A 26,252-nucleotide genomic window follows, 5' to 3' on the forward strand; every position below is an offset into this window, starting at 1 on the left:
AACTTACTCCTCCTGTCTAGCTGTAACTTTGTACCTGTTGACTAATGTTTTCCACCTTTCCCGGTCCACTGTCTGCCCTACCAGCCTCTGGTAACTACCGTTCCACCTTCCAATTCTGAGTTAGACATTTTTAGGTTCCACATGTCAGATCCTCTGGTATTTCTCTGTGCCTGGCTTACTTCACTTAACATAATGTCCTCTAGGTTCCTTGACGTTGTAGCAAATGACAGAATTTCCTGTGTGTTTGGGCTGAATAACCCATTGTGTATATATACCACATCTTTTTTGTTTTGTTTTGTTTTGAAAGGGATTCTCGCTCTGTCACCCAGGCTGGAATGCAGTGTCACAATCTCAGCTCACCACAACCTCCACCTCCTGGGTTCACGCCATGCTCCTGCCTCAGCCTCCTGAGTAGCTGGGACTACAGGCACCCACTACCATGATGCCTGGCTAATTTTTGTATTTTTAGTAGAGACGGGGTTTCACCGTGTTGGCCAGGATGGTCTCGATCTCTTGACCTCGTGATCCACCCACCTCGGCCTCCCAAAGTACTGGGATTACAGGCGTGAGCCACCGTGTCCGGCCAAAATCCTTTTCATTTCTTTAAGGTTGTTGTGACCCTCTTTCATTCCCGACTACAGTAATTTTAGCTGTCTGGTTTTTTTTGTTTTTCTTCTTGGTCAGTCTGGGTAAAGGTTTGTCAATTTTGTTCTTTTCAAAGGACAAACTGCTGGGTTTGTTTTCTCTATTGTATTTCCATTCTGTATTTTGTTTACTTCTGTTCTTTATTCCCGTTCTCTGTCCATTTTGGGGTTAGTTTGCTGCTCACTAACCCCAAAAAGGGTTCTTTGCTGCTTTAAGGTGGGAAGTTATGTTATATTTCAGATCTTTCTTGGGCATTTATAGCTATAAATTTTCCTTTATGCACGGCTCTATCTACATACCGTAAATACTGCTGTGTTTTGTTTCCACTCATTTCAAAGTATTTAATTCCCTTTTGTTTACCCGCTTTGACCTATTGAGGTCACACGATTGTGGCTTCACTTCTATGTATTTGGAAATTTTCAAATTTTCTTACTGATTTCTAATCTTATTTCATTGTGTTAAGAGAGCATACTTTGTATAATTTCAAAGCACATCAACTTGAAGCATGTTTTATGCCTGATATGTCTATCTTGGAGAAGGTCTGTTTGCAGTTGAGAAGGGCATATTTTCTGCTTTTGGGTGGAGCGTTCGCTTGATATCTGCCTCCACTGTTTTCCATGTCGGTACATAGCATCACTATATGCCTGGTCATTTACACCAAAAGCTTCAAGTCATTTTCTTTTTCTGGTTTGCTTTTGAGATGGAGTCTCACTCTGTCTCCCAGTATGGAGTGCAGTGGTGCAATTTTGGCTCACTCCGCCTCCCAGGTTTAAGCAATTCTCGTGCCTCGACTTCCTAAGTAGCTGTATTTTTTAATATTTCTTTTCTCCATCTTATATCTAGCAAATCAGAAAATCACATGGTCTCTACCTGTAATATATGACCCATTTGTTCACAGTTCTTCCCATCTGCTGTATTTAAAGGCATTTCATTCGTATCTCAAAAGCAATTCATTTTCACATACAATCCATTTTTCATACAATAACCAAGGTGATCTAAAAATTTACATCTGTAACTTTATTCCCTTGCTTAAAAATCCTTAAATGGTTTTTATTCTGTTTGTGGTTTTTTGAAAAATAATTTTTCTCTAATTTACAAGACAAAGACCACCCTAATGATTATTCTTTAAAATGGCAAATCTATTCTCATAGATCCTAAGAGGAATTTGTATTTAGCCTCACATGGTAACTATGTCCTGATAAATATATATATAGTGGTTATTCTCAGTCAGTGGTTGCTACTATGTGCCAGAGGCTGTGTTATTACTCTACTAAATCATCTCCACAGCAACTCGACAACATAGGAATAATTTCTTTGCTTTTGTAGATGAACATCCAGAAACATGTAACCTCAGTAATTGATGAAGATCTTACAAGTAGTATATGACAATTCACATTTGAATCCTGTGTCTGACTCAAATCCTTAATTCTTTTTTAAAGAGGCAGAGTTTTGCTATATTGCTGAGACTGCAATGCAGTGGCTATCCACAAGCACAGCTGTGGCACACTACAGCCTCAAACTGCTGGGCTCGAGTGATCCTCCTGCCTCAGCCTCCCGCGTAGCTGGGACTACAGGCATGTATCACAACATCTGGCTCTAAGATCCTTAATTCTTAACTGTAGGTTTTACCCCTCATTTAATTTTTGTATTCTTATTAATTTTGAGACAGGGTCTCGCTCTGTCACCCAGGCTGGAGTGCAGTGGCATGATCTCAGCTCACTGCAACCTCCGCCTCCCAGGTTCAAGTGATTCTCCTGCCTCAGCCTCCTGAGTAGCTGGGATTACAGGCACATGTCACCATGCCTAGCTAATTTTTGTATTTTTTTTAGTAGAGACTGGGTTTTATCACATTGGTCAGGCTGGTCTTGAACCCCTAGCCTCAGGTGATCTGCCCGCCTCAGCCTCCCAAAGTGCTGGGATTACAGGCATGAGCCACCGTGCCTGACCTACCCCTCATTTTAATAACTTGTGCAAGGCTCTCCAAGGAGAAATGAGCCTGGGACTCTCACCCTCAAGCCTTGAATTAGTGCTCATTGTACTAGCACACTCGGTCTTCTAGCTGAGCCAGTGGTTGCCATGCTTTAAACTGGCCAGAAAATTAAATACAGCATGACTGAGCTTATCTTGGGGGTGTCTGACATATCTGATTTGAATAATAAACACAAGTATGTTGGAATTCATTCTTCTTTTGCAGAAATTTCACAAGCTATGGAACAAGAAGGTGCCACAGCAGCAGAGACAGAAGCACAAGGTGAGGGAAACAGATTTATTCCTTGGTGCCCTCCTGGAAGAAAGTTGGGTGAAAGAAGTGTAAGTAGTTTAGTTGCAAGGGTATGTAGTTTCGATTGCCTTTCTTCATTCTCCTTTGTCTCTGGTGTCAACCCCTTCCCTTCATGCTCTTGATCGGTCCCATGGATAGAGCTACACAAGTTCACTACGATTATCTACAGTCAGATACTATGAAGACAAAATTCTAAAGAACCCATAATTCTAGGGGACTCGAGTCAATCACAACTTTGTTTGATGGATGCTAAACATATGGCCAAGAGTAGTCAAGGGCTTTCTTCAAACTTAAGTGGCAGTAATTATTTTCTTAATTCCTTCTATCAACTAATACGTACATGAACACCTGCCTTTGAAGAATTGTGATGGAATTACAGTGGTAAGAAAAACATGTCTTGCCTTCATGACTTTTTTTTTTTTTTTTTTTTTTTTGAGAAGGAGTCTCGCTCTGTCACTCAAGCTGGAGTGCAGTGGCCTGATCTTGGCTCACTGAAACCTCTGCCTCCCGGGTTCAAGCGATTTTTCTGCCTCAGACTCCCGAGTAGCTGGGATTACAGGTGCACACCACCGTGCCTGGCTGGTTTTTGTATTTTTAGTAGAGATGGGGTTTCACCATATTGGCCAGGCTGGTCTCGAACTCCTGACCTCGTGATCTGCCCGCGTTGGCCTCCCAAAGTGCTGGGATTACAGGCGTGAGCCACCAAGCCAACCTAACCCTCATTTTAATAACTTGTGCAAGGCTCTCCAAGGAGAAATGAGCCTGGGACTCTCACCCTCAAGCCTTGAATTAGTGCTCATTGTACTAGCACACTCGGTCTTCTAGCTGAGCCAGTGGTTACCATGCTTTAAACTGGCCAGAAAACTACATATGGCGTGACTGAGCTTATCTTGGGGGTGTCTGACATATCTGATTTGAATAACAAACACAAGTACGTTGGAATTCATTCTTCTTTTGCAGAAATTTCACAAGCTATGGAACAAGAAGGTGCCACAGCAGCCGAGACAGAAGAACAAGGTGAGGAAAACAGATTTATTCCTTGGTTGCCCTCCTGGAAGAAAGTTGGGTGAAAGAAGTGTAAGTAGTTTAGTTGCCAAGGGTATGTAGTTTCGATTGCCTTTCTTCATTCTCATTTGTCTCTGGTGTCAACCCCTTCCCTTCGCGCTCTCGATCGGTCCCATGGATAAAGCTATGCACGTTTACTGTGATTATCTACAGTCAGATACTATGAAGACAAAATTCTAAAGAACTCATAATTCTAGGGGACTCGAGTCAAATCACAACTTTGTTTGATGGATGCTAAACATATGGCCAAGAGTAGTCAAGTGCTTTCTTCAAACTGTTTCCTGATTTTCTTTCTACCCTCTCTGACTTCAGAATGTGGAGGTGACAAATGGGACTACAAGAGTCACGTGGTGACCAAATTCGCTGTGAAGGAGGATGTACGTCGTGGTTTTGAAAAAACTGCTGACTGGCCAGAAATGCAAATGTTGGCTGGTGCTTTTAATTCAGACCAATGGGGCTTCCGGCCTCACACGGTGGTTCTACACGGAAAGTCAGGAATTGGGAAATCGGCTCTGGCCAGAAGGATCGTGCTGTGCTGGGCACAAGGTGGACTCTACCAGGGAATGTTCTCCTACGTCTTCTTCCTCCCCGTTACAGAGATGCAGCAGAAGAAGGAGACCAGTGTCGCAGAGTTCATCTCCAGGGAATGGCCAGACCCCCGGGCTCCAGTGACGGAGATCATGTCCCGACCGGAAAGGCTGTTGTTCATCATTGATGGTTTCGATGACCTGGGCTCTGTCCTCAACAGTGACACGAAGCTCTGCAAAGACTGGTCTGAGAAGCAGCCCCCATTCATCCTCATCCAGAGTCTGCTGAGGAAAGTCCTGCTCCCTGAGTCCTTCCTGATGGTCACCGTCAGAGACGTGGGCATAGAGAAGCTCAAGTCGGAGGTCGTGTCTCCCCGTTACCTGTTTGTTAGAGGAATCACCGCAGAACAAAGAATCCACTTGCTCCTCGAGCGCGGGATCGGTGAGCATCAGAAGACGCAAGGGTTGTGTGCGATAATGAACAACCGTAAGCTGTTGGACCAGTGTCAGGTCCCTGCCGTGGGCTCTCTGATCTGCGTGGCTCTGCAGCTGCAGGACGTGGTGGGGGAGAGCATCGCCCCCTTCGGCCAAACGCTCACAGGCTTGTACGCCGCTTTTGTGTTTCATCAGCTCACCCCTCGAGGCGTGGCCCGGCGCTGCCTCAATCTGGAGGAGAGAGTTGTCCTGAAGCGTTTCTGCCGCATGGCTGTGGAGGGAGTGTGGAACATGAAGTCTGTGTTTGATGGTGACGACCTCATGGTTCACGGACTCGGGGAGTCTGAACTCCGTACTCTGTTTCACATGAATATCCTTCTCCGAGACAGCCACTGCGAGGAGTTCTACACCTTCTTCCACCTCAGTCTCCAGGACTTCTGTGCCGCCTTGTACTACGTGTTGGAGGGGCTGGAGATCGAGCCAGCTCTCTGCCCTCTGTTCGTTGAGAAGACGAAGAGGTCCATGGAGCTTCAACAAGCAGGCTTCCACATCCACTTGCTTGGGATGAAGCGTTTCTTGTTTGGCCTGGTGAGCGAAGACGTAAGGAAGCCACTGGAGGTCCTGCTGGGCTGTCCCGTTCCCCTGGGGGTGAAGCAGAAGCTTCTGCACTGGGTGTCTCTGTTGGGTCAGCAGCCCAATGCCGCCGCCCCGGGAGACACCCTGGATGCCTTCCGCTGTCTTTTCGAGACTCAAGACAAAGAGTTTGTTCGCTCGGCATTAAACGGCTTCCAAGAAGTGTGGCTTCCGATTAACCAGAACCTGGACTTGATAGCATCTTCCTTCTGCCTCCAGCACGGTCCGTATCTGCGGAAAATTCGGGTGGATGTCAAAGGGATCTTCCCAAGAGATGAGTTAGCTGAGGCGTGGCCTGTGGTTCCTCAATGGTGAGTACCGCAGGCAATTTTATCCTATGCCTTGTGCTGAGCTCTGTGTCCCTGCTCCTGGGGCTTGACAGGACTTCCAGGGACTTCAAGGTCCCAGATAATTCTTTTAGGATGAATCGCCCAGATTATGTCCAGCTGGCTAAAATGCCAGGACCCGAATCTGGCTCATTGTCCATACCTGGGAAAGGTCTTTCAAAATTCAGGGCCCCGCCGAAGACTCTAAAGGAAAGGATCTGGGGTTGAAACCCAGGAATATGTGGTTTATTTTATTATTTTTGAGACAGAGTCTCACTCTGTTGCCCAGGCTGGAGTGCAGTGGTACGATCTCGGCTCACTGCAAACTCCACCTCCCAGGCTCAAGTGATTCTTCTGCCTCAGCCTCCTGAGTAGCTGGGACTGCAGGTACACACCACCACACCCAGCTAATTTTCGTAATTTTAGTGGAGATGGGATTTTTGCCATGTTGGCCAGGCTGGTCTCGAACTCCTGACCTCAGGTGATCCACCGGCCTCAGCCTCCCAAAGTGCTGGGATTACAGGTGTGAGCAAGCTTCTCCTGTCAATGTGATCACTCGGGTTTGTGGACTACTTGTTTGGTATGGAGTCCAGGGCCATGCTGTCCAGTAGAGGTTTCTGTGATGGAAATACTCCATGTGCCTTGTCCAGAAAGACAGCCACCAGCCTCATAAGCCTGTTGAGCATCTGAAATGTGGTAAGTGAGACTGTGGAGGCGAAACTTATCTTACACCATTTCAACTCATTTGTATTTTTTTCTTTTTTTGAGACAGTCTCACTGTGTTGCCAAGGCCAGAGTCCAGTGGCACAATATCAGCTCACTGCAACCTCTGCCTCCCAGGTTCAAGTGATTCTCTTGACTCAGCCTCCCGAGTAGCTGGGATTGTAGGCGGCACCACCACACCTGGCTAACTTTTCTATTTTTTGTACAGATGGGGTTTCACCATGTTGGCCAGTCTGATCTCAAACTCCTGACCTCAGCCTCCCAAAGTGCTGGGATTACAGGCATAAGGCACTGTGCCTGGCCTCGTTTGTATTTAAATAGTCGCACGTAGCTGATGCTTACTGAATAATGCCGGTCTAGAGAAAACACTTTTCTGGACCATCTCAACGTCCTCCTATGACCCAGAACACAGCAGCGAAGAATGTGGACAGGCTGGGTGGAAGAGGATTGTTCGAGGCCAGGTTTTTGAGACCAGCCTGGGCAACAAAGTAAGGCCCTGTCTCTACAAGAAAATTTAAAACTAGCCAGGGTGGAGGTGTGTGCCTGTGGTCCCAGCTCCTCAGGAGGCTGAGGCAGGGAGATGACTTGAGCCTAGGAACTGAATGCTTCAGTGAGTTATGATCACACCATTTCACTCCAGCTTAGGTGACAGGGTGAGACCCTGTCCCTGGAAAAAAAAAAATGAGTAATAAAAAGAATGTGGGGCCGGGCGCGGTGGCTAGAGCCTGTAATCCCAGCACTTTGGGAGGCTGAGACGGGAGGATCACGAAGTCAGGAGATCGAGACCATCCTGGCTAACACGGTGTAACCCCGTCTCTACTAAAAAAAAATCCAAAAAAAAAAAACTAGCCGGGAGAGGTGGTGGGCGCCTGTCGTCCCAGCTACTCGGGAGGCTGAGGCAGGAGAATGGTGTAAACCCGGGAGGCGGAGCTTGCAGTGAGCTGAGATCCGGCCACTGCACTCCAGCCTGGGCGACAGAGTGAGACTCCGTCTCAAAAAAAATAAATAAATAAAAATAAAAAAATAAAAAGAATGTGGACATTCCCTGGTGGTCTAGTTGTTAGGAAAGTTTTTTTAAAAAAGTGAACGTGGCCACCCATCTGCTAATATGTGAAGCCCATGTCTGCTGCTTCCTGGCGGTGTGACCTTGGGCAAGTTACTCTGCTGCTCTGTGCCTCAGTTTCCCCATCTGTAAAACAGAGGTCATGGCAGCTACCTATCCAGTTGTCAGGAGACAGTATACACAGCCACAGTACTCAGGAACTGGGCCTGGCACTCACAGATGTCAGCTAATAATACTACCAGAGCTAAATGGAGTGCTGGTGTATATGGTACACTGGGCAAACCTGGTTTTGAATTTTAGCTTTGCCACTAACTAGCCCTGTTGCCATTGGCAATATGGCGGAAATGGCATCAACCTCATGGGTTTAAAACAGCATCAGATTCTCAAGTGGGGCTGGGCATGGTGACTCATGTCTGTAATCCCTGTACTTTGGGAGGCCGAGGCAGGTGGATCACCTACAAAAATTAGCCGGACATGCTGGTAAGTGCCTGTAATCATAGCTACTAGAGAGGCTGAGGCAGGAGAATTGCTGGAACCCAGGAGGAGGAGGTTGCAGTGAGCCGAGATGATGCCACAGCACTCCAGCCTGGGCAACAGGGTCAGACACTGTCTTAAAAAAAAAAAAAAAAAAAAAAAGCCGGGTGTGGTGGCTCACTCCTGTAATCCCAGCACTTTGGGAGGCCAAGGCAGATGGATCACCTGAGGTCGGGAGTTCAAGACCAGCCTGACCAATATGGAGAAACCCTGTCTCTACTAAAAATACAAAATTAGCCAGGCATGGTGGCGCATGCCTGTAATCCCAGCTACTCGGGAGGCTGAGGCAGGAGAATCGCTTGAACCCAGGAGGCGGAGGTTGCGATGAGCCGAGATCGTGCCATTGCACTCCAGCCTGGGCAAAAAGAGTGAAACTCCGTCTCAAAAAAAAAAAAAAACACCTCACATGAAACAGGTCCAGCACAACACCTGGTGTGTGCTAAGGCCTTGATAACATAGCAGCTACCCTTGGTTGGAAAACAATTAAGTACAGATGCTTGCTTTGTGAGAGAAGAGCTCATGTCAGTGCAGAAAAAGATTGGCTTGCCCATTATGTTCTTTCCACAATCAGGGGAGTTACAACCTGGGCAATTTTCCTGTAGATTGACTGAAAATGTACACAGCCACAAGGCTAAGCACTGAGATGGGAAATTTACATGTCATAAAAAATCACAGCTACTTGTGTTCACAAACCTCGTGCTACGCTTACCATTCACTTTTTTCTCTTTTTTTTTTTTTTTTTTTTTTAAACAGTCTCCCTCTGTTGCCCCAGACTGGAGTGCGGTGGCGTGATCTCGGCTCACTGCAACCTCCATCTCCTGGGTTTAAGCAATTTTCCTGCCTCAGCCTCCCAAGTGAGATTACAGACACATACCACCATGCCCGGCTAATTTTTTGCATATTTAGTAGAGACAGGGTTTCACCATGCTGGCCAGGCTGGTCTCAAACGCCTGACTTCAGGTGATCTGTCCACCTTGGCTTCCCAAAGTGCTGGGATTACATGCGTGAGCCATCACGCCTGGCTGTATTCACCTTTTTCTTTGACAAATAATTGTGTGTATTTATGGGGTACACTGTCATAGCTTGGTACATGTATATACACTGTAGAATAATTAAAATAATACATCTATTATCTTACCCTCTATAAATTTTTGTAGTGAGAATATTTTAAAATTACCCTTTTAGCAATTTTAAGATACACATTATTAATTACAATCACCCTGCTGTGCAGTATGTCACTAAAACTTATTCCTCCTAACTGAAATTTTGTATCCTTTGACCAACATCTCCTGAGTCCCTCCCTCCCAGCCTCTGGTAACCACCATTTCACTGTTTCTGTGAGGTTCATGTTCTTAGATTCTATGTGTGAGGAAGATCAGGCAGTATGTGTCCTTCCGTGTGCCTGGCTTGTTTCACTTAATGTCCTCCAGGGTCATCTATTCATCTTTTTTTTTTTTTGAGACAGAGTCTTGCTCTGTCACCCAGGCTGGAATGCAGTGGCAAGATCTTGGCTCACTGCAATATCTGCCTCCTGGGTTCAAGCAGTTCTGCCTCAGCCTCCTGGGTAGCTGGAATACAGTTGCCCACCACCACACCCGGCTAACTTTTGTATTTTTAGTAGAGACGGGGTTTCACCATGTTGGTCAGGCTGGTCTCAAACTCCTGACCTTGTGATCCTCCCGCCTCAGCCTCCCAAAGTGCTGGGATGACAGGCGTGAGCCACCGCGCCCGGCCTCTGTTTCTTTTATTCTTCAGGGCAAACCCATGAGGTTAGCTCCCTGTTCACACACGTGGGAAGGTACAAACTCAGACAGGAGATGATTGCCAGTGGACGGGAGACTAATGGCTCCAATTTTTAGGTGGACAATACAATATTAACTACAGGCACGACATTGTACAGCAGATCTCTAGAACTTTTTCATCTCACATAACTGACACTTCACAGCCACGGAACAATAATCTCCATCTCCCCGGCTCTCCAGTCACCTGGCAGCCTCCATTCTACTTTCTGTAATTTTAGATATTTCAAAGTAGAATCATGAGCCGAGTGTGGTGGTGGCTCACACCTGTCATCCCAGCACTTTGGGAGGCCGAGGCAGGTGGATTACCTGAGGTCAGGAGTTCGAGACCAGCCTGACCAACACGGTGAAACCCCGTCTCTACTGAAAATACAGAAGTTGGCTGGGCGTGGTGGTGGGCACCTGTAATCTCAGCTACTTGGGAGGCTGAGGCAGGAAAATCACTTGAACTTGGGAGGCAGAGGTTGCAGTGAGCCAAGATCATGCCACTGCACTCCAGCCTGGGAGACAGAGACTCCGTCTCCAAAACAAAGTAGAATCATGCAGTATTTTTCCTTCTGTGACTGGTATAGCTCACCTAACACAATATCTTCCAGGTTCATCCACGCTGTCAAAAACGGTAGAATGTCTTCCTTTAAGGATTGGTAATACTCTGTTTACGTATGTATAGCATGTTTTTGTGTTTTTGTTTTTGTTTTTTTGAGATGGAGTTTCCCTCTTGTTGCCCAGGCTGGAGTGCAATGGCGCGGTCTCGGCCCACCGCAACCTCTGCCTCCCAGGTGCAAGCGATTCTCCTGCCTCAGCCTCCCGAGGAGCTGGGATTATACGCATGAACCACCACGCCTGGCTAATTTTGTATTTTTAGTAGAGACGGGGTTTCTCCACGTTGAGGCTGGTCTCCAACTCCTGACATCAGGTGATCTGCCCGCCTCGGCCTCACAAAGTGCTGAGATTACAGGCGTGAGCCACCGCGCCTGGCCGTATCACATGTTGTTTATCTGTTCATCCATGGATGGACATGTAAGTTTTCCACATCTGAGCTGTTATGAATAATGTCAGAGTGAGCACAGGAGACCAAATACCTCTTCTGCATCCTGACCTCAGTTCTTCTGGGCTTACATCCAGAGATAGGATTGCTAGGTCCTACAGTAGCTCTATTTTAATATTTTTCAAGGAACCTCTGTACTGTTTTCCAAAGCTGTTGCACAGTTTTATGTTCAAGTGGAGCTGGAATTGAAGCAAAGACCTGATGCAGGGCCAGTCATGGTGGCTCGCACCTGTAATCTCAGCACTTTGGGAGGCCGAGGCAGGGGCAGGTCATGAGATCAGGAGTTTGAGACCAGTCTGGCCAACATGGTGAAACCCCATCTCTATTAAAAATGCAAAAATTAGCTGCATATGGTGGAGGGCGCCTGTAGTCCCAGCTATTCAGGAGGCTGAGGCAGGAGAATCGCTTGAACCCGGGAGGCAGAAGTTGCAGTGAGCTGAGATCACGCCACTGCACTGCAGCCTGGTGACAGAGTGAGACTCCATCTCAAAAAAAAAAAAAAAAATCTGACTCAGGAGCTGGCAGTTCCTAGTCATGCCTGCATACCCCCTCGGGTATCAATATATCCAGGAGGCAGGGTGGACGCAGGGCTAGTCGTGCAAAGCGTGATGGCAGCCGCTAAGTTGCCTCAGAGTCTCTAAAGCTGCCCCGGTCTCACCTCGATAGCTCAGTCCCTCTCCTCCGACATGTTGCCACGATTGTTCACCTTAAACTCCATCCCACAAGCCCATATTTCTGTCCCCCCCAACATAGGATGTGCCTCGATAGCTCTGTCCCTCTCTGACATGTTACCACAATTGCTCATATTAAACTCCATCCCACGAGCCCCTGTTTCTATCCCCTGATGTAGGATGCGGGGTAAGACCCTCATGGAGGATCAGTGGGAAGATTTCTGTTCTGTGCTCAGCACCCACCCCCACCTGCGGCAGCTGGACCTGGGCAGCAGCATCCTGACAGAGCGGGCCATGAAGACCCTGTGTGCCAAGCTGAGGCATCCCACCTGCAAGATACAGACCCTGAGGTAAGGCTGCCCACCCCCTACGAGAGAATCACGTCCCATGACGCTGTCCCAGCTCTCCCCCACCTCCTGAGGGGAGACCCATCTGAAACCCCTCAAGCTCAGCCTGAGGGCGTCAGTGCCACCCAAGGTGTAGGAACCAAGTTCCCAAAAGCACAGAGTGGGGAGTTGCTAAAGACCTTGTGATCGGCCGGGCACAGTGGCTCACGCCTGTAATCCCAACATTTTGGGAGGCTGAGGCGGGAGGATCACAAGGTTAGGAGTTCGAGACCAGCCCGGCCAACATAGTGAAACCCCAACTCTACTAAAAATACAAAAAAAATTAGCAGGGCATGGTGGTACGTGCCTGTAATCCCAGCTACTTGAGAGGCTGAGGCAGGGGAATTGCTTGAACCAGGAAGGTGGAGGTTACAGTGAGCCAAAATCGCACCACTGCACTCCAGCCTGGGCAACAGAGCGAGACTCTATCTCAAACAAAAAAAAACAAAAACCTTGTGGTTACTAAAGCAGGTTCCTTGACACCAGGTTTGGACGGGTTTGGATGGATTAAGCTCTTCAAGGCAGGGATTGTTAATACTGCTTCATACACTATTCCCAGTAGCTGGCCCATCACAGGCACTCAGGTATTCGTTGCTTTACAAGGAAATACAATTAGAAATTTGCAAGTTAGAATGGGAGAAGGATGGGAAGGATAAGTGAGGTCACAACAAAACGTCACCAGTGTCAAAGGCATCTCCCCTTTTCCGTCTCCTGCAGGTTTAGGAACGCGCAGATTGCCTCTGGTCTGCAGCACCTCTGGAGAACCCTCATTGCCAACCGTAACCTAAGATCCCTCAATTTGGGAGGCACCCACCTGAAAGAAGAGGATGTAAGGATGGCGTGTGAAGCCTTAAAACACCCAAAATGTTTGTTGGAGTCTTTGAGGTACGTCTCTGGTAGGGCTTTTGCCTTTTGTTTCTTCGTTTTTACTTTTGTTTGAAATCATTACAGAAAGAGCCAAAAATTAAAGAGCTGAAAAAGTTCTGGTGGTGGATGGGGGTGATGGTTGCAGGAGTTTAATGCCACTGAATTGCACACCTAAATAATTAAAATAGTCCATTTTCAGTTATAAATACTTTATCACAATAAAAACAACTCAAAGTTTCATTTAAAAATTTTTATGCTTGGGAGGCCGAGGCAGGGGGCGGATCACAAGGTCAGGAGATCAAGACCATCCTGGCTAACACGGTGAAACCTCGTCTCTACTAAAAATACAAAAAAAAATTAGCTGGGCGTGGTGGCGGGCGCCTGTAGTCCCAGCTACTCGGGAGGCTCAGGCAGGAGAATGGCCTGAACCTGGGAGGCGGAGCTTGCAGTGAGCCCAGAGAGCGCCACTGCACTCCAGCCTGGGTGACAGAGTGAGATTCCATCTCAAAAAAAAAAGAAGAAAAAAATTATACAGAGGCAAGGTCTCGTTTGGTTGCCCAATCCGGTCTTTTTTTTTTTTTTTTTTTTTTTTTTTTTTGAGACAGAGTCTCACTGCAAGCTCCGCCTCCCGGGTTCACGCCATTCTCCTGCCTCAGCCTCCCGAGTAGCTGGGACTACAGGTGCCCGCCACCACGCCCGGCTCATTTTTTGTATTTTTCTTTTTTTTAGTAGAGACAGGGTTTCACCATATTAGCCAGGATGGTCTTGATCTCCTGACCTCATGATCCGTGCACCTTAGCCTCCCAAGGTGCTGGGATTACAGGCGTGAGCCACCGCGCCCGGCCTTGACAATGCTCTTACAGTGAAATCAGTGTGGTATGTCGTCGCCTGAGACGGGCTTTGCTCCATCAGTGCTTGAGATCCAGCCAAGCAGTCAAGTGTTTGACATTTTCTTCCTTTCTCTTGGCGACAGCCATTCGATGCTATGAAGTACCACAGTTAAACCATTCCCCTGTCCAGGGACACATTGGTTGGTTGGTTCCGGTTTGGGGCTCTCACTGTGGTTTGTAAGTCCTGGGAAGGTGGTTTGTTCATTAGATTAGCTTGGTCTAGAGATACAACTATTTAATGTTTATATAGTATTCTTTTCCTTTTTTCTTTTCCTTTTTTTTTTTTTTTTTTTTTTTTTTTTGAGACTGAGTCTAGCTCAGTTGCTCAGGTTGGTGTGCAGTGGTGTGATCTCAGGTCACTGCAATGTCTGCCTCCCGGGTTCAAGTGATTCTCCTGTCTCAGCCTCCCAAGTAGCTGGGATTACAGGCGTGCACCACCACACCTGGCTAATTTTTGTATTTTTAGTAGAGATGGGGGTTTTACCATGTTGGCCAGGCTGGACTCGAACTTCTGACCTCAAGTGATCCACCTGCTGCACCCTCCCAAATATGGTATTCTGAGACAGACAAGTACAAGCCCTGCTTTGAGTTTTGTTAGTTGGCACATCAACTAACATCGAAGAATAATAAGAAGAATTTGCTTTGCACCATGTGTGTGTTTGCCTGGTAGCCAGGGAACTGTACTTTAAAAAGATGTAACCCAGGGAAATTGGCCAAAGCATAGATGTTGTCTCAGGACGGAAATGCTGTGCCTGACCTCGTGTGGGGTTTTATCTGGGAACAGATTGGAGGAAGCTACATGCTCACTCTTTTGCTCACTCTCTGCATCACAAGCGCAGAGAGCTGGAGCTTGGATTCAAAGAATAAATAAGATACACATTGTCAGAAAAGATGCTGCCTGTCTCTGCAGGCTGGATCGCTGTGGACTGACCCACGCCTGTTACCTGAAGATCTCCCAAATCCTTACAACCTCTCCCAGCCTGAAGTCTCTGAGCCTGGCAGGAAACGAGGTGACAGACCAGGGAGTGACACCTCTCAGTGATGCCTTGAGGGTCTCCCAGTGCGCCCTGCAGAAGCTGACGTGAGTGCCACTTCCTTTCCACCGGGATTATCGTAACTTCGATTCTCCAGTCATGGTGGGAGGGGAATGAGCAGATGCACAAACAGGGTGAGGAAGGAAGTTGGGACCTCCCGAGACTGCCCCCAGTGTCGGGGGTGTAAGAGTGACCTGATAAACATCTGTTCTTGCTGCCAAATTCTAAATTGGAGATACAAGGTGGAAGCGGGAATCAGTCAGATGGAAATTGAATAATGACCTTCCCTCCTGATAAAGCTCTCTTGGGCGTGAGGCTTATGTGTGCAGCTTACACTGTGGGTTAGTGAATGCTTGGCCCCACGACTGGAGAGAGATGCCCACTCAGTCACTCAATGTGGGTGGGGTCAGTCTCCCCTCTGACTGGTAAAGTCCAGGCCAGAGCTCCTGAATTCTGGGCTTCTGGGCACAGAGAGGCTCAAAAAGGAGGGTCTGAGCAGAGCATCACCCAAAATCCCAATCACACCTCCTCCTCTGGAGACAAAGGAGCCCAGAGCAGGGATGAGCCCAGGCCTGTGTTGTTCTAGCAGAAATGCCTCCAAGTGGAAATGCGAGGGGCGGCAGTTCTGCACCCTGACGCCTAAAGGGATGTCACCTTTTTCCTTTTCCGTGTTAGAGTTCTGCTGTTGACCAGGCTGAGTGCAGTGGTAAGATCCTAGCTCACTGCAGCCTCGACCTCTTGGGCCCAAGCGATCCTCCCGCCTTGTCCTCCCGAAGTTCTGGGACTATAGGTGTGAGCCACCGTGCCTGGCCCAAAGGACATGACTTGCTTACTGATAACTGATCTAGGGAGGGGGAGGAGAAGCAGCAGCAGAGTTACAGCACCCGCTATTCAATGCTCACTGAGCTGTGCCAAGCACTGCACTAAAATCCCTCCAACCCTTCCTCGCTGAGTTCTCAGAACAGGTCTATGGAACAGGTGCTGTTGGTAACCCAGTTGACAGATGACACAGCTTTGGAAAGGCTGTGTCACTTGTCCCACAGTTGGACAGTGCTTGGATGGTGATGCTGGGAGTCAAGGGTGGGTCCGATTCAGGTTAGCCACCCAGCGTAGCAGCCAGTATTCACGTGTGGCCAGCCAAATCTAAATTAAATGGGGAAGTCAGTTTCCTCATCACGCTAGACCCATGTCAAGAGCTCAGTACCCATGTGGGGCTAGCAGCTCCCATTCTGGACAGCACAGCACTAGGTGACCTTTAATCTTAGCTGGATGGCAGTGCTGGTGTCACCAATGAGACATCCAGGCTTAGAGGGTGACGGGGTGAGGCCCCATCACACCCTGAGCTCTCAGTCTTGGGTGTCATATTCTCAACGGGAAGGGGCTTTCACTCCATGTAGCAGACTGTGTCTGGAATCACTTCAGTGCTACGTAAAAAGCTGCTTAAATGGCCAGGTGTGGTGGCTCACGCCTGTAATCCCAGTGCTTTGGGAGGCCGAGGCGGGCAGATCACCCTGAGGTCAGCAGTTCAAGACCAGCCTGGCCAATGTGGTAAAACCCCATCTCTACTAAAAATACAAAAAAAATTAGTTGGGCGTGGTGGAGGGCACCTGTAATCCCAGCTACTCAGGAGGCTGAGGCAGGAGACTGCTTGAACCCAGGAGGCAGAGGTTGCAGTGAGCCAAGGTAATGCCATTGCACTCCAGCCTGGGCAACAAGAGTGAAACTCCGTCTAAAAAAAAAAAAAAACTTCCTAAGCTTTAAAAAAGCAGACAGAGTATGTGGTTTATGTCTCAGGGTCATGATGTGTTAAATGTACTGTTTTAGGGGGTGGTCTTGCTCTCTGTTCACCCAGCTGGACTACAGTGGCACAATCACAGCTCACTGCAGCCTCTCCCAGGCTCCAGGGATGATCCTGCCTCAGTTTCCCAAGTAGCTGGGACTACTTGCACATACCACCACGCCCGGCTAATTTTTTTTAGAGACAGGGTCTTGCTATGTTGCCCAGGCTGGTCTCGAACTCCTGGGCTCAAGCTGTCCTCCCGCCTCAGCCTCTCAAAGTGCTGGGATTACAAACATATAAGCCATGGTGCCTGGCCTAAGTGTACTTTCAAATTGGAAAAATTGGCACGGTACAGTGGCTCACGCCTGTAATCCCAACACTTTGGGAGGCCAAGGCAGGTGGATCACCTGAGGTCAGGAGTTCGAGACCAGCTTCAAGACCAGCATGACCAACACGGTGAAACTCTGGCAAATTTTTGTATTTCTAGTAGAGACAGATATGCTGGTGCACGCCTATGATCCCAGCTACTCAGGAGGCTGAGGCAGGAGAATCATTTGAACCTGAGAGGTGGGGATTGCAGTGAGCTGAGAGCATGCCACTGCACTCCAGCCTGGGCAACAGAGTGAGATTCTGCCTCAAATAAATAAAAATAAATAAGTAAATAATTGGAAAAATTACTCATTTTGGCAAAGCCTTACATCATGGCCATGTGGGGACCGGAAATGGCCGAGGAGCGAGCAGACCCAGGTTGCCCAGCCATTCCCCGTTGTGACTGGCAGATCTAATCACCCACGATACTTAGAGTATTTTCTTGGGACTGATACACTGGAGTTGAGTTTGCAAGTCGAAGGCACAGAGGATGTGACTTCACCTTATGTCTGCAAGGACATGCCAACTATGGGGATGATATGTCTTTCCCCTCTTTGCAAAGGAGGGGGAGAGATGGAACTTGAAGAAGGTACCTCATCATGTCCTCTCTGGGGCGCTCTCCTTGCAGACTGGAGGACTGTGGCATCACGGCCACGGGTTGCCAGAGTCTGGCCTCAGCCCTCATCAGCAACCGGAGCTTGACACACCTGTGCCTATCCAACAACGACCTGGGGAACGAAGGTGTGAATCTGCTGTGTCGATCCATGAGGCTTCCCCACTGTAGTCTGCGGAGGCTGATGTGAGTCTGGCTTGCTCCCCTGTGAGGACTTCCTAGCTTTCTAACATAGCGTGGTGTAGCTCTCAGCAGAAAGCAGTGGGGTGGAGTGTGGACATCGTCGTATGAAGGGACCTAGTATGTGCCGAATTCTGTTCACATCTCCTAGATGTCATCCTTTCTTGGAAAATTCTGTGTCTGCCTTTGTGTTATCTTACAGTGGGAAGTCATTTGTTCACGGACAGTCAATTCTCATAATTGGAGGTCATCACGTTCTACAAAGTCACCCTTGAGCACTAAACCAGCCAGCACAGAGCCATTGCCCCTGGGAGAGGTACAGGGTTAACTTCCTGTGAACCTCTACTCACGTTTTCATCAGTTGAAAACTTTGTATTTCTTGTTTCCGTTCAATGGCTTTTACTTGATACACATTGTTCATTCGTTAACATTGAGCGCATGACCAACGGCACCGTGACTCGTGCCTGACAAAGCCCACCTGAGACAGGTGATGGAACTCACAGCCTCCCCACCCTCCCCAGCATTGGAGGGTACTTTGGCGCTATGCTAGGAGGTCATTTTAAACAACAGAATTGCAGCGGGGCATGGTGGCTCATGCCTGTAATCCCAGCACTTTGGGAGGCTGAGGCGGGTGGATCACTTGAGCTCGGGAGTTTGAGACCAGCCTGGCCAACATGGCGAAACCCTGTCTCTACTAAAAATACAAAAAAATTAATCGGACGTGGTGGTGCATGCCTGTAATCCTAGCTACTCAGGAGGCTGAGGCAGGAGAATCACTTGAACCTGCAAGGTGGAGGTGGCAGTGAGCCGAGATCGCACTATTGAACTCCAGCCTGGGCGACAGAGTGAGATTCCATCACAAAAAAAAAGAAAAGAAAATTGCCCACAAAAAGCACAAAAATCTAACAAACATGGCACTAAAGACCCTCATAAAGGACACTTGTTGACAGCGGAGAGCTGAAATCGGTTCAGCCTCCACTGGGAGCAACATGGGCGCCTGGAGACTCAAGTTCTTCTCTGCTCTGCACACATGCGTGTCCAGGAAGGACTGAGCACTCCCGGTGTTGATTTGGAGAAATACCAACACATTTTAGCAAGTAGGAAAATTCACAAATACAGAATCCATGAATAATGAGGATCAATTGTGTTGATTACTACTGCGTTTATTCATTGCTAGTGATAGAGACAAATGCAGTTCTCATTTTATTTTTCCATAAGTTATTGGGGTACAGGTGGTGTTTGGTGACATGAGTCAGTTCTTGTTTTTTGAGACAGACTTGCTCTGTTGCCCAGGTTGGAGTTCAGTGGCGCGATCTCAGCTCACTGCAACTTCTGCCTCCCCTCCCAGGTTCAAGCGATTCTCCTGCCTCAGCCTCCCGAGTAAATGAGGATTACAGGCATGCGCCACCATGCCCGGCTAATTTTTGTATTTTTAGTTGAGATAGGGTTTTGCCATGTTGTCCAGGCTGGTCTCAAACTCCTGACCTCAGGTGATCTGCCCACCTCAACCTCCCAAAGTGCTGGGATTACAGGCGTGAGACACCATGCCTGGTCAGGTTACATGAGTAAGTTCTTTGTGAGATTTTGGTGCACCCATCACCCGAGCAGTATACACTGCACCCTATTTGTAGTGTTTTATCCCTCATCCCTCTCCCACTCTTCCCCGCCAAGTCCCCAAAGTGCATTGTATCGTTCTTACACTTCTGCATCCTCATAGCTTAGCTCCCACATATCAGTGAAAACATACAATCTTTGGTTTCCCATTCTTGAGTTACTTCACTTAGAATAATAGTCTCCAGTCTCATCCAGGTCACTGCAAATGCTGTTAATTCATTCCTTTTTATGGCTGAGTAGTATTCCATCGTGTGTGTGTGATATGCATATGTATATATGTGTGTGTATATATATGTATACACATCATAGTTTATCCACTCATTGATATATATATGTATACACACACACACCATAGTTTCTTTATCCACTCATTGATATATATGTATACACACACACACACCATAGTTTCTTTAGATTGATGGGAATTTGGGTTGGTTCCAAGATTTTGCAATTGTAAATTCTGCTACTATAAACGTAAGGGTGCAAGTATCTGTTTCGAATGATGACTTCTTTTTCTCTGGGTGGATACGCAGTAGTGGGATTACTGGATCAAACGGTAGGTCTACTTTTAGTTCTTTAAGGAATCTCCACCCTGTTTTCTATAGCAGCTGGACTAATTTACTTTCCCACCTGCAGTGTAAATGTGTTCCCTGTTCCCCACATCCACCCCAGCATCTACTGTGTTTTTTTTTTTATTTTTTGATCATGGCCGTTCTTGCAAGGGTGAGGGGGTATCACATTGTGCTTTTGATTTGCATTTCCCTGATTATTAGTGATGTTGAGCATTTCTCATATGTTTGTTGGCCATTTGTCTATCTTGAGAACTGTCTATTCATGTCCTTAGCCTACTTTTTGATGGGATTGTTTTTTTCTTACTGATTTGAGTTCATTGTAGACTGGATATTAGTCCTTTGTCAGACGTGTAGACTGTGAAGATTTTCTCCCACTCTGTGGGTTGTCTGTTGACTCTGCTGACTGTTCCTTTTGCTGTACAAAAGCTCTTTAGTTCAATTAAGTCCCAGCTACTTATCTTTGTTTTCATTGCATTCACTTTTGGGTTCTTGGTCATGAAATCCTTGCCTAAGACAATGTCTCGAAGGGTTTTTCCAATGTTATCCTCTAGAATTTTTAGAGTTTCAGGTCTTAGGTTTAAGTCTTTTTTTTATTTTTATTTTTTTAAACAGTTTTACTCTTGTCGCCCAGGCTGGAGTGCAATGGCGCGATCTCGGCTCACTGCAACCTCCGCCTCCCAGGTTCAAGTGATTCTCCTGCCTCAGCCTCCCCAGTAGCTGGTATTACAGGCACCCATCACCACGCCCAGCTAATTTTCATATTTTTAGTAGAGACGGGGTTTTGCCATGTAGGCCAGGCTGATCTCGAACTCCTGATCTGCCCACCTCAGCCTCCCAAAGTACTGGGATTACAGGCGTGAGCCATCGCACCCAGCCAGGTTTAAGTCTTTAATCCACCTTGAGTTGATTTTTGTATAAGGTGAGAGATGAGGATTCAGTTTCATTCTCCTACATGTGGCTAACCAATTGTTTCAGCACCATTTGTCAAAAAGGGTGTCCTTCCCCACTTTAGGTTTTTGTTTGCTTTGTCAAAGATCAGTTGGCTGTAGGTATTTGGGGTTGTTTCTGGGTTCTCTATTATGTTTCATTGGTCTATGTGCCTATTTTTGTACCAGTACCATGCTGTTTTGGTGACTATGCCTTATAGTTTGAAATCGGGTAGTGTGATACCTCCAGATTTGTTCTTTTTGCTTAGTCTTGCTTTGGCCATGTGGGCTCTTTTTGGTTCCATTTGAATTTTAGAATTTTTTAATTCTGTGAGGAACGATGGTGGTATTGGTATTGCATTGAATTTTGTATATTGCTTTTGGCAGTATGGTCATTTTCACAGTATTGATTCTACCCTTCCACAAGCATGGGCTGTGTTTCCATTTGTTCGTGTTGTCTATTTATTTCAGCAGTGTTTTGTAGTTTTCCTTGTAGAGGTCTTTTACCTCCTTGGTTAGGTATGTTCCCAAGTTGTGTTGTGTTGTGTTGTGTTTTGAAGCTGTTGTAAAAGGGGTTGAGTTCTTGATTTGATTCTCCACTTGGTTGCTGTTGGTGTATAGAAGAGCTATTAATTGGTGCACATTAATCTTGTATCCAGAAACTTGAATTCTTTTATCAGTTCTAGGAGCTTTCTGGAGGAGTCCTTAAAGCTTTCAAGGTGAAGGATCATATCGTCAGCCAACAGCGACAGTTTGACTTTCACTTCACTGCCTTGGATGCCCTTTCTTTCTCTTGTCTGATTACTCTGGCTAGGACTTCCAGTATTCTGTCGAAGAGGAGTGGTGAGAGTGGGCATCCTTGTCTTCGTTATGCACGTGCCTAAGTGAAGAGACATCCTGAACAGGCTAAGTGTGAGCAGCAGGACTGTTTATTCACTCAGGTGCAAGCGGGCTGAGTCCAAAAAGAGGGTCAGTGAAGGGTGGTGGGATTGGAGCTAGTTTTATAGGTTTAGGGGTAAGCACTGGAAAGTTACAGTTTGGGGCTTTTTATTGTGGGCAGGGGAAGAATGTCACAAGGTGCATTGTCACAAGGTGGGAGGGGTCACAGGGCACAGGGTCACTAGGTTGATTGATCAGTTAGGGTACAGCATGTTGCAATGGTAGAATGTTCAAGGCTGGCTAATCGGCTAAGACAGGACCTAGCTGTTTTTCTTTTGTGGTTTTCCTGTTGTCCTAGACGTTCTGGCTCCAAGAGGCCTTCTGGATGTGTACGTGTGGGTCACAGAGATCACGATGGCTTGACCATGGTACAGCCTGCTCAGAAGACCTCAGTCTCGTTCTGATTCTCAGAGGGAATGCTTTCAACTCTTCCCCATTCAGTATTATGTTGCCTGTGGGTTTGTCATAGATAGCTTTTATTATGTCAAGGTACGTCCCTTGTATGCCAACTTGGCTGAGAGTTTTCATCATAAAGGGATGCTGGATTTTGTCGAATTCTTTTTCTGTATCTATTGAAATGATCATGTGATTTTTAATTCTGTTTGTGTGGTATATCACATTTATTGTACATGTTAAATCATCCCTGGTATGAAACCCACTTGATCATGGTGCATTATCTTTTTGATATGTTGTTGGATTCAGTTAACTAGGATTTTGTTAAGGATTTTAGCATCTATGTTCATCAAGGATATCAGTTTGTAGTTTTCTTTTTTGGTTATGTCCTTTCCTGGTGTTGGTATTAGGGTGATGCTGACTTCATAGAATGAATTAGGGAGGGTTCCTTCTTCCTCTATCCTGTGGAATAGTGTCAAAAGGATTGGTACCAATTCTGGTACTGATTCTTCTTTGAATGTCTGGTAGAATTCTGTGAATCTGTCTGTTCTTGGACTTTTTTGGTGGTAATTTTTTAATTGCCATTTCAATCTAACTGCTTGTTATTGGTATGTTCAGGATATCTAATTCTTCCTGATGTAAGCTAGGAGGGTTGTATCTTTCCAGGAATTTATCCATCTCTTCTAGGTTTTCTAGTTTACATGCATAAAGGTGTTCACAGTAGGCTTGAATTATCTTTTGTATTTCAGTGGTGTCAGTTGTAATATCTCCTGTCCGCTTTCTCAGTGAGGTTATTTGGATTTTCTTTTGTCTTCTTGGTTAATCTTACCAATGGTCTTTCAATTGTATTTATCTTTTCAAAGAACCGGCTTTTTGTTTCATTTATTTTCTGTATCTTTTTGTTTGTTTCACTTAATTCTGCTCTGATCTTGGTTATTTCCTTTCTTCTGCTGGGTTTGGGTTTGGGTTTGGTTTGTTCTTTTGTCTCTAATTCCTTGTGATGTGACCTTAGATTGTCTGTTTTTGCTCTTTCAGTCTTTGTGATGTAGGCGTTTAGGGCTATGAACTTTCCTGTTAGCACTGCCTTTGCTGTATCCCAGAGGTTTTGATAGATTGTGTCATTGTTGTTCAGTTTGAAGAATTTCTTAATTTCCACATTGATTTCATTTTTGACCGAATGCTAATTCAGGAGCAGGTTATTTAATTTCCATGTATTTGTGTGGTTTTGAAGGTTCCTTTTGGAGTTGATTTGCAGTTTTATTCCACTGTGGTCTGAGAGAGTGCTTGATATAATTGCAATTTTCTTAAATTTATTGAAGCTCATTCCATGGCCTGTTATGGTCTATCTTGGAGAAAGTTCCATGCACTGTTGATTAGAACGTGTGTCTGCAGTGGTTGGATGAAATGTTCCGTATAGATCTGTTAAGTCCGTTTGTTCCAAAGTATAGTTTAAATCCATTGTTTCTTCGACTTTCTGCCTCATGACCTGTCTAGTGCTGTTAGTGGAGTATTGAAGTCCCCCACTATTATTGTGTTGCTGTCTATCTCACTTTTTAGGTCTATTAGTAATTGTTTTATGAATTTAGGACCTCCAGTGTTGGGCACATGTATGTTTAGAATTGTGATATTTTCCTGTTGGACAGGCCTTTTTACCGTTATGTAATGTCCCTCTTTGTCTCCTTAACTGCTATTGCTTTAAAGTTTGTTTCATCTGACCTAAGAATAGCTACCTCTGCTCGCTTTTGGTGTCCATTTACATGAAATGCCTTTTTCTACCCCTTTACTTTGTTTATGTGAGTCTTTACGTGCTAGGTGAGTCTCCTGAAGGCAGCAGATGGTTGGTGAGTTCTTATTTATTCTGCATTCTGTATCTTTTAAGTGGAGCATTTAGGCCGTTTACATTCAGTGTTAGGATTGAGATGTGAGGTACTGTTGAAGTCATCATTCTCTTTGTTGCCTGTGTACCTTGGGTTTTTTTTTTTTTTTTTTTGTTTCTGCTTTTTAACTTGTATTTTTGTTTTATAGGTCCTGTGTGATTTATGCTTTAAAAGAGGTTCTGTTTTGATGTGTTTCCAGGATTCGTTTCAAGATTTAGAGCTCCTTTTAGTGGAGTCTTGGTAATGGCAAATTATCTCAGCATTTGTCTGAAAAAGACTGTATCTTTCCTTCATATAAGATGCTTAGTTTCGCTGGATACAGAATTCTTGGCTGACAATTGTTTTGTTTGAGGAGGCTGAAGAGAGGGCCCCAATCCCTTCTAGCTTACAGGGTTTCTGTCAAGAAATCTGCTGTTAATCTGATAGGATTTCCTTCATAGGCTACCTGGTGCTTCTGTCTCACAGCTCTTAAGATTCTTTCCTTCATCTTAACTTTGGATAACCTGATGACATCATGCCTAGGTAAAGATCTTTCTGTGATTAATTTTCCGGGTGTTCTTTGTGCTCTTGTATTTGGATGTCTAGGTCTCTAGAAAGGCCAGGAAAGTTTTTAATTTTCTGGGTGTTCTTTGTGCTCTTGTATTTGGATGTCTAGGTCTCTAGAAAGGCCAGGAAAGTTTTTAATTTTCCGGGTGTTCTTTGTGCTCTTGTATTTGGATGTCTAGGTCTCTAGAAAGGCCAGGAAAGTTTTCCTCAATTATGCACCCAAATATGTTTTCCAGGCCTTTGGAATTCTTTTTGTTTTCAGGAATACCAATTATTCTTAGGTTTGCATTTAACATAATCCCAGACTTCTTGGAGGCTTTGTTCATATTTTCTTATTCTTTTATTCTTTTTTGTTTGTCTTTGTTGGACTGGATTGATTCAAAGACCTTGACTTCAAGTTCTGAATTTTTTTGTTGTTGTTGAGACAGAGTCTCGCTCCATCGCCCAGGCTGGAGTGCAATGGTGTGATCTCGGCTCACTGCAACCTCTGCCTGCTGGGCTCAAGCGATTCTCCTGCCTCAGCCTCCCAAGTAGCTGGGACTACAGGTACGTGCCACCAGATCCAGCTAACTTAACCAGCTAAATAAAATACTTTTTATTTTATTTTATTTTTGAGATGGAGTTTTACTTTTGTTGCCCATGCTGGAGTGCAATGGTGTGATCTCGGCTCACTGCAACCTCCACCTCCTGGGTTCAAGCAATTCTCCTGCCTCGGCCTCCCGAGTAGCTGGGATTACAGGCATGTGCACCACCATGCCTGTCTAATTTTTTGTATTTTTAGTAGAGACGGGGTTTCTCCATGTTGGTCAGGCTGGTCTCAAACTTCCAACCTCAGGTGATCCACCTGCCTCAGCCACCCAAAGTGCTGTGATTACAGGCATGAGCCACCGCGCCCAGCCTGTATTTTTAGTAGAGACAGGGTTTCACCATGTTGGCCAGGATGGCCTCACTCTCTTGACCTGGTGATCCTCCCACTTTGGCCTTCCAAAGTGTGCTGAGATTACAGGTGTGAGCCACCGTGCCCAGCCTGAATTTCTTTCTTCTACTTGTTCAATTCTATTGCTGAGACTTTCCAGAGCATTTTGCATTTCTAAAAATGTGATCAGGCCGGGTGAGGTGGTTCATGCCTGTAATCCCAACACTTTGGGAGGCTGAGGCAGGCGGATCACGAGGTCAGAGGATCAAGACCATGGTGAAACCCCATCTCTATTAAAAATACAAAAAATTAGCCGGGCGAGGTGGTGGGCGCATATAGTCCCAGCTACTCAGGAGGCTGAGGCAGGAGAATGGCATGAACCCAGGAGGCGGAGCTTGCAGTAGGCCGAGATCATGCCACTGCACTCCAGCCTGGGTGACAGAGCAAGACTCTGTCTCAAAAAAAAAAAAAAAAAAAAAAATTGTCCAAAGATTCCTGATTTTTTATTGTTTTTTCTTTAAGCTATTTCCTTAAATATTTCTCCCTTCACTTGTATCATATTTCGGATTTCCTTGCATTGGGCTTCACATTTCTCTAATC

General features: G+C 46.1%; 1 protein-coding gene across 1 annotated transcript in view; it reads left to right on the forward strand.

Annotated features, from left to right (window-relative positions):
• Nucleotides 1-26,252, forward strand: part of NLRP5 (NLR family pyrin domain containing 5) — a 55,810-nt gene that overhangs the window by 15,518 nt on the left and 14,040 nt on the right. Inside the window, exons 5-11 of the mRNA XM_025368726.1 lie at nucleotides 2,840-2,896; nucleotides 3,887-3,943; nucleotides 4,304-5,897; nucleotides 11,930-12,100; nucleotides 12,854-13,021; nucleotides 14,804-14,974; nucleotides 17,705-17,875. Of these exons, the coding sequence (XP_025224511.1) occupies nucleotides 2,840-2,896; nucleotides 3,887-3,943; nucleotides 4,304-5,897; nucleotides 11,930-12,100; nucleotides 12,854-13,021; nucleotides 14,804-14,974; nucleotides 17,705-17,875 (2,389 nt within the window). The remainder of the gene's footprint in view (nucleotides 1-2,839; nucleotides 2,897-3,886; nucleotides 3,944-4,303; nucleotides 5,898-11,929; nucleotides 12,101-12,853; nucleotides 13,022-14,803; nucleotides 14,975-17,704; nucleotides 17,876-26,252) is intronic.

The sequence above is a fragment of the Theropithecus gelada genome, chromosome 19 (assembly GCF_003255815.1).
Source record: "Theropithecus gelada isolate Dixy chromosome 19, Tgel_1.0, whole genome shotgun sequence".
Classification (NCBI taxonomy): Eukaryota; Metazoa; Chordata; class Mammalia; order Primates; family Cercopithecidae; genus Theropithecus; species Theropithecus gelada.